The sequence below is a fragment of the Rhinatrema bivittatum genome, chromosome 5 (assembly GCF_901001135.1).
Source record: "Rhinatrema bivittatum chromosome 5, aRhiBiv1.1, whole genome shotgun sequence".
Lineage (NCBI taxonomy): Eukaryota > Metazoa > Chordata > Amphibia > Gymnophiona > Rhinatrematidae > Rhinatrema > Rhinatrema bivittatum.
Window position 1 is genome coordinate 350,887,460 of NC_042619.1, and position 13,411 is coordinate 350,900,870.

General features: G+C 46.6%; 1 protein-coding gene across 5 annotated transcripts in view; it reads right to left on the bottom strand.

Moving 5' to 3' along the window:
• The window catches only part of EDAR (ectodysplasin A receptor), a 182,100-nt gene that overhangs the window by 17,439 nt on the left and 151,250 nt on the right, over positions 1–13,411 (bottom strand). For all 5 annotated transcript variants that reach the window (XM_029604595.1, XM_029604594.1, XM_029604597.1 and 2 more), the window contains 2 exons: positions 11,299–11,385; positions 1–129 (listed from right to left, as the gene is read on the bottom strand). In XM_029604595.1, the coding sequence (XP_029460455.1) occupies positions 1–129; positions 11,299–11,385 (216 nt within the window). The remainder of the gene's footprint in view (positions 130–11,298; positions 11,386–13,411) is intronic.

Sequence of the window (13,411 nt, forward strand, 5' to 3'; positions counted from 1 at the left end):
CTTGTGCGGAGGGCTTTGTTTTCACGATGTAGAACATGATGATCAGGACAATAGCAATAGCCATGATAAATATAGTAGACATGGCTATGATCAGAGCGGTGGCCAGGTGCCCTTGTCCAGGAAGCTCTGCTGAGAAAAAGAAGAGAATACAAGCGGGAGACATTACTGAGAGCCGAGACGGCTGCCATGCTTTTGAAAGACATTTGTAAACCTTCTGCCCTAAGAATCAGAAGCCTTTGGATCCTAGAGGTCAGCGAAGACGGGGGTTCACAATCCCGAGCGGGCGTGGGGGCGTTCAGGAGAGCGGCGTGGCCATTGCTTAAGGGCGACACCTAGTGGCCGGATTCAGGGTCTGGGCTTGCAGGGTTCCGGGTGGAGCCTGGGTGCATGGTCCCCTGGGTCCAACGACTCTGGCTGCAAGAGCCAGAATATGCCTTTTAGACAGAAGCCAGGAAATTCAGCTGCCACTTGTTGGGTGGCAGAGGATTTCTGCTTGGCCTCCCTTTGACCTTTGCACCTTTCTGGCCCAGGCCGAGCCTGCTTCGGTCCACTCTGCACTATTTTTCACTGGGAGGAGGTGAACAGCTGAAGGGTGATGGGGCTTTTGTTCTTGCTTTTCTTTTTCTCACAGGTCCCATATCCCCGCCTCCTCTGCTTTTAAACATTTTTCATTTGATAAGACACAAAGCTTGACTAGGAGCTTCTTGTGTTCATTCCTTGCTTCATTTCCGTTTTATTGTTCGCTTTACGTTGAAGCAAGCCGCTTTGATGTGCCAGGAAAAACGGGGCATTAAGCAGCGCAGACTTCCTGCAGCTGACAGTACCTGGGGCGACTCTGCAGTGCCGGAGCTCAGGACGTGGCTGCCCGAGCTCAGGACGTGGCTGTATTGCCGCAGCTGCAGGACGTCAGCGCTGCCCACAACTCAGAGCTAATGTCAGGCAGATTTTGCGCCTTGCCGAAAAATCAGAAAATGTTTCTCCCCAAGTCTGATTAGTGAGGGGAGGACTAAGTTTTCAGCACATGATACATTTTGCAGGAATTTAAAGTAAAAGGCAATGATCTATTATTAAGTCTCTAATTCAGACAGGCCTGGAAATGCTAATAAACATACAAGGCTGCAGGGCCACAGATATCTGGGGGCAGCAAAGTTTTTTAAAGATTTATTGCCTCCCAGCTATGATGAAATTTACTCAGCAGAGAACAGCCCTCTGCTTCCTTCCCCAGCCCCTCCCCTCCCAGGCAGCATGCAGGGAACGAGATGGGAGGGGGTGAGACTGGAGGGGACAGATTAGAGCTGAGCAGAGCCTCTCTCCTCCTGCCCTATTTAGGGAATAGAAGAGGAGAATGGGAGGCTGGAGCAGACAGTACAGAGCCCTCTGCTTCCTTCCCCAGCCCCTCCCCTCCCAGGCAGCATGCAGGGAACGAGATGGGAGGGGATGAGACTGGAGGGGACAGATTAGAGCTGAGCAGAGCCTCTCTCCTCCTGCCCTATTTAGGGAATACAAGAGGAGAATGGGAGGCTGGAGCAGACAGTACAGAGCCCTCTGCTTCCTACCCCAGCCCCTCCCCTCCCAGGCAGCATGCAGGGAACGAGATGGGAGGGGGTGAGACTGGAGGGGACAGATTAGAGCTGAGCAGAGCCTCTCTCCTCCTGCCCTATTTAGGGAATACAAGAGGAGAATGGGAGGCTGGAGCAGACAGTACAGAGCCCTCTGCTTCCTACCCCAGCCCCTCCCCTCCCAGGCAGCATGCAGGGAATGAGATGGGAGGGGGTGAGACTGGAGGGGACAGATTAGAGCTGAGCAGAGCCTCTCTCCTCCTGCCCTATTTAGGGAATAGAAGAGGAGAATGGGAGGCTGGAGCAGACAGTACAGAGCCCTCTGCTTCCTTCCCCAGCCCCTCCCCTCCCAGGCAGCATGCAGGGAACGAGATGGGAGGGGATGAGACTGGAGGGGACAGATTAGAGCTGAGCAGAGCCTCTCTCCTCCTGCCCTATTTAGGGAATACAAGAGGAGAATGGGAGGCTGGAGCAGACAGTACAGAGCCCTCTGCTTCCTACCCCAGCCCCTCCCCTCCCAGGCAGCATGCAGGGAACGAGATGGGAGGGGGTGAGACTGGAGGGGACAGATTAGAGCTGAGCAGAGCCTCTCTCCTCCTGCCCTATTTAGGGAATACAAGAGGAGAATGGGAGGCTGGAGCAGACAGTACAGAGCCCTCTGCTTCCTACCCCCTCCCCTCCCCTCCCAGGCAGCATGCAGGGAACGAGATGGGAGGGGGTGAGACTGGAGGGGACAGATTAGAGCTGAGCAGAGCCTCTCTCCTCCTGCCCTATTTAGGGAATAGAAGAGGAGAATGGGAGGCTGGAGCAGACAGTACAGAGCCCTCTGCTTCCTACCCCAGCCCCTCCCCTCCCAGGCAGCATGCAGGGAACGAGATGGGAGGGGGTGAGACTGGAGGGGACAGATTAGAGCTGAGCAGAGCCTCTCTCCTCCTGCCCTATTTAGGGAATACAAGAGGAGAATGGGAGGCTGGAGCAGACAGTACAGAGCCCTCTGCTTCCTACCCCAGCCCCTCCCCTCCCAGGCAGCATGCAGGGAATGAGATGGGAGGAGGTGAGACTGGAGGGGACAGATTAGAGCTGAGCAGAGCCTCTCTCCTCCTGCCCTATTTAGGGAATAGAAGAGGAGAATGGGAGGCTGGAGCAGACAGTACAGAGCCCTCTGCTTCCTACCCCCTCCCCTCCCAGGCAGCATGCAGGGAACGAGATGGGAGGGGGTGAGACTGGAGGGGACAGATTAGAGCTGAGCAGAGCCTCTCTCCTCCTGCCCTATTTAGGGAATAGGAGAGGAGAATGGGAGGCTGGAGCAGACAGTACAGAGCCCTCTGCTCCCTAATCCAAGCACAGGAGAGAAAGGGTGAGCCTAGAACAGACAGAGCAAGGATGAGCTACTCTTTTTCCTAATCCAGGGTTGGAGGGGGACTGACTGGGCGGGGGGTGTCTGTGTGTGTGTCTGTGTGTGTGTCTGTCAGTCTGTGTGTCTGTCTGCCAGCCAGCCAGACTGGGTGGGAGGGTACAGAAGGCATAGAGATGTAAGAGGGAGCAGGAACAGAGCCTCCACCTCCCTCCTTTTATCTTGGATTCTCTTAGGGATCTGCTGTCATTTGTTTCCTTTTATTTCATTTTGTGCCCACAGATTTGTTTAGCTTGCCCTAAATGAAATAGGCATGTATGGGATCAATTGGGCTCATACGAAATGAAATGTACACGTAATCATCCATTTAGTATGCACTAAATAATTTAAAAAGTTTAGTGTGCACTCAAGCAAAGGGACATAAAATGAAACAAAAATCAAATGAAAACTTTTGGCTTCCCAGATCTCGAGATTCTATTCCCAATCCTGGATTGTCCCTTCCTACCTCTCCCCCTTCCCACCCCTGATGCCAGATCCTCCCTCCTCTGATTCCCCTCTTCCTCAGTCCCACATTTACTCTCTTCTCCATCCCAGATTCCTTGTATTCACCCCCCCCCCCCAATCCTACCCAGCCCTGATCCTCTCTCCCTCTTCCTAGACCTCTCACCTTCTCCTCACCACATTCGTGGTCCTCACTCCCTTCTTCCCATCCTTGGTCTTCTAGGATCCCTCTCTCCATCCCTGAGATCTGCTTCCTGTGCTGATACTTCGGATCCCTTTTCCTCACCAATAAGAGCAAAATAAATTGTGCAGACACAGTTGGACAATTGTTTTGCAATATAAACAATGGGAATGTTTGCCAGCAAGCTTCAGAATTTTCTATCCACAGAATCTACCACAGGAAACAATGGGGCTGTGTCTTAGATCTTCTACTCCCTGTTGTCCAAACCTCTGGGGAAAGGGATGGGGGAGAGAGCAGCAGCAGTGCCTAGGTGCATTAGAAACCTAAATCCATCACTGAATTCGGAGGTTCACAGCTGGTGCGTTGCACCACACACCAGTGTGCCACGGAGGAACCTCAGGCGTGCCACAAAATTTTGGTTTCCTGTAGAGGGAAAACAGGAGTGGATCACAGCCGCCTCCACTGCTACCAGCAGCAAGGTGATGAACCCGGAGAAGAAAAAAAGGGAAGTGATGATGCCAGAATGTGGCAAATCCGTCCATCTCTCTGTTTTTCCCCCATTCACTCATCAAATGGAAATTAATTGGAGTCAATAGCAGTGCAACAGGTCCTCCTGCTTTAAACGTATGAAATTGCTACAATGCCTGCTCAACCTCTAAAAGTTCCTAATTTGTTAGCTGGAGGGGAAGTGTGAACTCTTGATACAACAGTATCTTATTACCTTTTCCCAATAACTACGCAATGCATAGTAAGACCAACGCTATATGATGTCGCTAAACTACTGTCAGGGTATCATAGCATAGACCTTCCCATACAGGGAGTGAAAACATCCAATTCTCATGGTACGTGAGCTGGGAGAGGAAGGAAGAAGCTTCATAGCTTGAAAAATGGCTTTCCTGATGATCCGACAAAGTAATGAGCAGCTTGTCAAAACTCTGCGTTGGTTTTTTTGGTACTGAATCGCTGGGTGTGTAGAAGGGACTTGTGACACATGAAATGCAGCCGAATCGGTCTAGTAATTCTGACTGTAACTGTCTTATTGCATGTGGTACAAATGATGGGCAGAGAGAGAGAGAGAGGACAGGTGCCATAGATTGATACTGTAACTATGTACCGTAAATAAATAGCGCTGATTAAAGCCGTCAAGTAGCGTAGACAGATACTGCTAAATAAAGCGACGAGACGGATCCGTCAGATGGGCAAACAAATAATGCTCCATAGATTCAATCCATTCTGTCTGACTGATCTTACACACCATTGGGCCGATGAAATATCGTGCACGCAGCCGAACGCATGGCTTTATAGATGCTTGGACGCGCGTGTTGGACGTACGTTCAGAGCCCCTCGTGCAAGGAGGGGATTAGCGCATCCAAACAAGCGCGAAGCTAAAATGTTGATGAGGCTATTAGCTATTACCCCCCCCCCCCCCCCATGCAAAAAAAAAAAAAAAGTGCTCCAGATGCACACACTTTTACCCTCGAAAATTAGCACGTGCCCCCAGAGCTGGCGTTCATTCTTGTGGAGCCCCAAAAGTTTACAGAAGAGAAATTAATACTGTGACCATACTAAGTCTGAGGAACCGAAAAAAGGAGAACTGAATGAAAAAGGTGCCGTTGGAGGTCAGGTTAGGAAAATGGCCGCTCATAAAATCGAGCGTCCGCTTTCCTAACCCGCTGACGGTCCCCCCCCCCCCCCCCTTCTCCTGGGAGTCCGCTGCCATGGAGGCGCTGGAGATGCAAAATTTCCCCTAGCACCTCCTTTCTACTGTGGCAGCCGATTTAGATATTAAATAGGGCGCCTGGGAGGGGTGACTCAGCGCACGCTAAGAGTGTGGGGCTCAATCTCGAGCGTCCATTTAATGAGCGCCAGTACCGTACTTATAATCAGTTTGTAATCAATGCTGAGCCGCACTGGTGAAGTGCGGACTATCAAAGAGCCACCGTGAAATTGTAAGTGGATTTTATTGCCATGTACGCAAACGTATCTACTTTTATCACTAAAAAAAAAAACCTTAAAAATCTCTTACACTTCTCTTTTAACCTTAAAACACAGGTTTTTATGTCCATCCCAAGTCTTTTAAATTTGGCAGTACCCTGTGGAACTGAACGACCGCATGTAGTTCTCGGGTCCCAGGCTGAGTATCAGTGTTGTGCGTACTCAAGTTACCCGTTGATGGCCTTCAAACATTAACCTACTCTCTAAGGGTGGTTTTTAAGAAGGGGGTCTGTGAGTCATAAGATTTTAGAACTAAGGACCATGGATTTCTCAGTTTGATGTGTGTGTGTGTTCTTCAGCAAGCCTTTGTGTCTCATTGACAATTGGGAAACGATCATGTTCTGACTGCCAAGAGCTTATTTCATATAAGAAGCAACTCCGCAGATACTTGTTATTATAAAGGCTGAATCTCGTGCTTCTTGAAGGAGGTGGTTGGAATGCTAGCTGTAATGCACAGTAGTTCACCAGAACACCCAGAATATCACTAATTCTTTTTAACTTTCCAACTAGATAGGCAACCACAATAAATACACTATCTACACATAATGCTACCTTTTGTTCTTCCCTTCCCACCCATGCTCCTTTGATATTTTAATGAGGGTAAATAATAATGTTGGTTTCCCAACACTCAAAACATTTTCCAACAGAGGCAGATGCACAGATACAAATTAGCAATAAGCCCCAGAGCCTGAGGGCTCCCGGAATTTGTATCTGGCTGATGAAATCCTGTCTTTGAAGAGGCAACAAATTCTCTCTCTCTCTTTCTCCAACCCTGTTTTCTTGTGCCTCGATGGAACCACAGGAGAGCTCTACTTCTCATCCACCGACTTCCCTCCCCCTTCTGCCCCCAAGGTCGGTTCTCTCGTGCCACCTTGTGTGCACCAGCTTCCAATAAATGAAAACCTGAGTAGGGTTTTCTTCTGTCACCCATAAGCATTCTTACATTTCTAACCGCAAGGCAACAAAACACCCAGACAAGTTTGCCTTTTCTTGGGCAAACAGTACTAGACAGATTCCTTAGAATATCAACCTGCCTATTTCTTGGATCTGCTGCTGCCTCCTTTGGGTCTTATTCTTAGGTCTCTTTTTTTTTTTGTACTAAAGTGTTTTTTCTTTACAGTTTAACACACGTAGAGGATAATTTCCTAAATCTGTGCTTTACCCGTGGAATGGCTCGTTATAAAATTGTCCATCCAATATGCAGGTAAACTTAAGCATGTTACATCCTGTGTGTGCGTAAGTTTATCCAGACTGGGTGGGGACGTACCCAGGAGTGAAGGTGGAGAGGGGTTGGGACTTGCATGTCTACCTTTGGATTTTCAAAAGTATGCATGTACAATTTCCGGGTACTACTGATAAGGTGCAATTCTGTGCAGGTACTTTTGGTGGGATAGTTTTCATAGTGAACATACGGTGTGAAAGTTTGCTTTGAAAATTGGTGTAACTTGTGTGCATTTCTGCTGACTTTCTTAGGCAGGCTGTTACAAAATTACTCCCAATGGGGGGATAAAAAGGGTTCATTTATTATTCCACTTTCCAGCATAAGAAAAGTCCTTGCATGTGTGTTACTTTTCCTTCCCCTAAACTAAACATGCCTGCTGGAATGCCTTCATTAAGGGGTAGATTTCATAAATTTGCGCAAACGCATTCTTTTGTTCGCGCACCAGGCGTGAACAAGAGTATGCAGGATTTCAATAGATACGCGCGTATCCATTAAAATCCGGGGTCGGCGCGTGCACAGGCTGCCCAAAATCAGCAGCCTGTGCACGCCGAGCCGCACAGCCTGCCTCCGTTCCCTCCCTTCCCCTCCCTTCCCCATCCCCCCGGCCCTATCTAAACCCCCCCCACCTCTGTCGCGAAAGTTACGCCTGCCGCGTGCCATGGTCCGGTCCGGGGGCTGGTCCGGAGGCCGCGGCCACGCCCCCAGAACGCCCCCGGGCCGAAACCACACCCGCGGTGCCGCCCCCGGATGATGCGCCGGCTGCGTCACGCCCTCCCGACACGCCCCCCCCAGGAAAGCCCCGGGACTTACGCGCCTCACGGGGCTTTGCGCGCGCCGGAAGCCTATGCAGCATAGGCTTCCGGCGCGCGGAGGGGGTATCTTACGCGCGGACCCTTCGAAAAACTGGCCCTTAATACGGCAAAACGTGCACGCGCTACAGCAGCCGCGGGTACTTTTAGCTGAATTTTGAAGAGGGCGGTTTTCAAATCTGGCCATTTTACCCAGGCAAATATCTTAAAAATTGCCTTCCCCGTGTTCGGATTCCAAAGGGGAATCTTCTTCATGGCTGAATCTGGAATTAGTGTGCAGTATGAAACTGAACCATTAATACGTTGCACTAATGCAATATCTTTGTATTTATTACGTAAGCACAGTTTCACTGTACAAGTTCAGCATTTCTCAGCATTACGTACCTTGTCTCTAAATATAGCGCTGACTCTGAGTGCCGTGTTTTCCGTAGCGGTTATGTCTGTCTTTTTATTTTGGACACAGACCTTGTATGTAGAACTATCCTTCTCTCCAAATCACTCTTCAGGGGTTCATTCTTTCTTTATGCTTTCGACGTGTTAGTGTGATGCTTAGAGGGGCAGTGACCTAATTCACTAACTGGCTACAGTTCAAAAACGTTAGGTGTCTCGTCGCCTTAGAATAAAAATAAAAAGCATCCTAATCTTTTTTTTTTAATTGCCACATGAATTATCTAAAAAAAACGTCGGCAGTGCTGAAATTCTAAAACAAGTGGTTTCAAAGCAATCCTCCGGACCTGCCCAACTGGTTTGGTTTTCGGGATTTCTACAATGAACATGCATATTCACTATGGATACCCTATAAAGCGGAACAGCCAGAGGGTACCTACAGGACTGGGTTGAAAATTACTGCTCTAAGTGAAATAATTTCCACCCAAGCAGTCCCTGCAATCTGGGAGGTCTCAAGCAGGAAGGGACCTGGTGATACTGGAACAGCTGATGGGGGCAAGGGAGCATCTTCAGCCAGTGGGCAGCAAGAGGAGGAGAAATCAGCTGCATTCACAGGCCCTACAATGCTAGCCCCTCTTCTCCCACAGGGCTTCCTGTTGTAAGATTCCAGAGCAGAGTCATAAAGGTTTGGCGTTTGGAGCTGAACAGGCAAAAAAACCTATCTGCTGTCTTCAAGCAGCAGTGGGAAGCAGGTGGCCTCACAGGACTTCCTCTGGGGTGATATACCGGGAAGCCCAAACAGATCGAGATGATTTATTGTGGTGCGATTTGGAAGAGGTGAGGGAGTGGATTGTTCAGCTAGCCCAGCAGATACCCCAAAGGTATGAATCTGGTGTCAGAAATTGGAGTCGAGAAAAGCTACCCAAACAGGAGACGAGAAGAGCTAGCCGTCTGGTATTTGGCTGAGGAGAAAGGAGAATACAACCAAGATCAAGCACTGGAACCAAAGGCACAACAGAGTGTCCCAGGAAGAGGGAACCCACCTCTAATCCAAAAAAACAGACCTACCTTATCCAAGAGATCAACATATATGAGTATATAAGTCAAGGGCAGTTTTTGGCCCAAAAATTAAGAAATTTGCTATGATGGAGAAGTTGAGGCTATGCCCAGTCATTACTTCTTCCTCCCTTCCCCAAGGCTATTCACGTTTGTTCCCTCCTTCCCTCTCTCTCCCTCCCCTAAGGGTATTCAGTCCGTTCGCTCCTTTCCTCCTCCCCAACATGGCTACCCTCAGTCCATTCACCCGTGGGCTGAAGACATAACCGAAGCAGCTAGAAAGAGGCAGGTGGAAGTAGGACAGCTTCTCCCTTGCACCCCCTTCCGATCCCTAAACTAGCAAGACAACGATGGGCGTTGTGGTTACTTGGGTGTATCCTCCCTGCTCCCCTCTCGGGGTCCCAGTGTCGTGTTTGAACCACGTGGTTCTAAGCATGCCAATCAGGTCCTGGTAAGGGAGGAAGGAGGAGGACATGCCTGAGCAACTGCAATTCCCGACGTCATCCTGCTAGCAGCGGGCGAGTTAAAGGATCAGGAGGGGGCTGCAAGGGAGAAGCTGTCCGACTTCCACCTGCCTCTTTCTAGCTGCTTCGGTTATGTCTTCAGCCCACGGGTGAATGGACTGGGGATAGCCATGGAGGGGGGAAAGGGAAGAGTGAATGGGCCATTGACCTGTGGATAAGGCAACCCTGTTTTCCCAAGATGAATGTTGAGACTTACATACGAGTATATATGGGAATTTCCAGCAGGGAGGAGAGGAGACCTCAGGAGGGTGGCAGAATCAGAAACCCCAGGTTTGATTTTGATTGAATATTATGAATGTAACAAGGAGAAACTTTACCATGTGTCAGATTATTTGTATTGAAGAAGTTTTTCTGTAGAAGTTTGTTTAGGGACATCATAAATATGTAGAGACTCTTTTTTTTCAAGTTCAGAAAACCTATTTAGCACCTAGTGCCCTGAATGTGGATCTTTCCCCTCATCAGATAAACCCACTGTCACTGACAGAGGAGTCCTGACTCATGGTATTAAATTGCACCCCTAGTGCAGAGGATTAATGGGGGGGGGGGGGGGGGATGTTACATTCTAACCAATCAAACCCATGTGAGGGGCGGGGCTACCTCAGAGCTGTGCCCTGGCTCACAAGCTCTATGCTAATTTTTCCTCCTCATGCTGCTGTTCCCTAAGACCAGTCAAATACCCGAGCCAAGGGAAGGGAAGAGCTGCAGATAGTGGGGGGGAAGGACCTAGGAAAGGGGTGGGGGGAGAGTAAATAGGAAGAGGAGGAGTAAGATCCAGGAAGGTTAAATTGAATACAGATAAACTGTTCACTAATGTCTCTTTTGTTTTGCATTTATTGGTTTTAATTTCATTTGGGGTTTGTTTTTTTTTATCTCATTTTAGTTCATTTTATGACCATATTTTATTTTATGTGTTCATTTAATCAAATGCTGTTTTGTTAGTTATTATTTCATTATTTTATATATTTGTGCTGTTTTGTGTTGTCAGCTGATACATTGTTACTCTATACATTGCTTTGATTCATCAATATGAGAAAAGTAATTATGAAAAATAAAACTAAACATGTGGGGGGAGGGTAGAAGGGAGATGACCCAGAAAGGGGTCATGGTGGGACAGGAGAGGAAGACGAGGAGGAGGAGAAGGAACAGAGCCCACACAAAGGAGCCATGGGGGACAGAAGGGCATCGCCAAGCACTGGCGCACAAATTTCACTGTCCATGTACCAGCCTGGCAGCCCCTGTGCCTTTAAGTGGGTTGGATGGACTATGTCTGCTCTTAAAGGCATAGGGGCTTGCGGGCTGACTTTGAAGGTGGTAGGAGAAGAATTGGATCACCGGATAAGAACCCCCTGCAGGGATGACCTTAGGAGGTGCAGAGCCCAGGATGAATCAGCGGTCCTGGAAAGCTGATGACAGGAAATTATAGTGTTGGGGATAGGGCTACCACAGTGGTGCAGGCCTGACAGCAGTTGCCTCTGTTTACCCCCCCCCCCTCCAAGGACAGCCCTGCCCCCCTCCCCTGCTCTCGCTGCTTTAGAGGGAGACTCCCCTCATCTCTGCTCCAACATTGTTGTTTGGGGGTACCTGGAATTTGAACTTATGCCACTGACTGCTTTCTCACATACATAGTGCACTGATTATATGTTGCACACTATTACTCATTTGTACACTGAAATACTTTCTATTATATTCATTCCTCAGCAATTGCCTTACCTTTGTGTGCGTGCTGGAATGGAGAAGTTGTGCTTGAGCCAGAGTTACTTGTAAGGCCGGCTGAAACAACTGATGTAACTCCAATACCTAGAACACAAACAAAGCACAATAGTTTCACCAGGTGAAAATATGTTTCCACGAAGTTGTAGAAACAATGTAGAAAATAATTCCAGGAGAGACAAAATATCCCCTACCCAAATTTAAGGTCAGTAGAATAATAGATAATGTGAATCTATTATTTTAATTCAGGAGTTCTAGTTCTTGTCTATTTATTGCATAAGAACATAAGAAGTTGCCATACTGGGTCAGACCAAGGGTCCATCAAGCCCAGCATCCTGTTTCCAAGTCATAAGTACCCGGCAAGTACCCAAACACCAAGTAGATCCCATGCTACTAATGCCAACCTGAAACCAAAACAATTCCTCAAAAATCTATGAAAATTCAACCATCTTAAACTCAATAAAATAAAAAGCCTAAAAAGTGGAGACATCTTTATCCATTGAAAAAATACAAAACAAAAGAAATAGCAGATACCTAATGAAAAAACAAAAAAAATCAGAAGAAATTGTTGTTACACTTTGCATACAGTAATCTCACTGAAAACCTCGCATTCCTTATACTGATATTTCTACTAATAAATGTTCAGTCCCTAGCAAAACATATACCACTTATAAATGACATAATAGAAGATCTAAATCCCTCCATATTCTGCATAACATGGCTAAAAGACTCTGACAATGTTCTTCTAAACCAAATTGAATGTCCAAACCACGAAATGTTCCATTTTCCCAGGACCTAAAAGAAAAGGAGGGGGCCTCCTAATAATCTGGAAAAAAGAACTTAAACTCAAACCATACAAAATTGAGATAAATCCGCCACATGAAGTGGTAATACTTAAATCACAAAAAATAAATATTGGTCTAATATACAACCCACCAGGAACACTCCTAAAAGATTGTTCACCTTTAATTGAAATTTTCACAAAATCATTCCCAAACCCAGAAACAACCATAATTGTAGGAGACTTCAACCTACATATAGATAGCATACCTAAATCCAACTCATGTAAAATATTCGTAGACATAATGATAGCCATGGGATGGACCCAATTTGTAACTAAACCAACACACAAAGCAGGCCATATCCTTGACCTTATTTTTGCTAATCAAAATAACTGCCAAATCAATCTATCCCAAAAAATTGCTCCATGGTCAGACTATCAACTAATCAAAGCGAATATTACACTCCAAACCTCACAGAAAATAAAAACTAAATATAATTAAACTATCAAATATAGAAAAAAAATAGAACCTGAAATTCTAGAAGAACATATCAAACATAAATTTCTGGATTCAGATATAAACAATATTTCATGACCTTTTGATCTCTGGCAAAAAAAGACATCAACGAAATAGATGACAATCTATGTCCTGAACAAAAAAAAACCATCCACAAAAAAGAAAAATTATTCAAAACAAAAGAAACCATGATACAACGAAGACTTACAATGTACCAAACAAACCCTAAGAAAATATGAGAAGAAATGTAGAAAAAAAAACAATCAACAGGAAACCTTGCAAAATACAAATTACAACTATCTAAATATTGAAAACTAATAAATAAAACAAAAAAACAATACTATGCTAATCAAATTCATGGAGTAATCTTCAGCTCTAAACTTCTCTATGAAACAGTAAGAAACCTTATCAAAGATCCAACATCCTCTACTTCAAATAACTATGACTTTACAAAAACCTCATGCAATGACTATGCAAACTATCTTCTACCTAAAATAAATACCCTCGTCACAATTCTCCAACGACCATCAGGCAGATATCTCAGAAACTCACCCTACCAAACCAAAATGGACTTCTTTCAACACAGTATCAAAACTAGAAGTGAATCAGATAATCAATATAATGAAACCTGCGTCCCACCCACTAGATCCCTTAAAAAAGCATACACCGTAATCACACCAATAATCAACCACTCTCTATTACAAGGAATAGTCCCCAAGATGGCAAAACAAGCTATTGTGAAAGCAAGTTTCTAAAGTCCATGTACGTGCAATAAAGCCTTTTTGGAAATGATCTCCATAGGCCATATTGTGCGT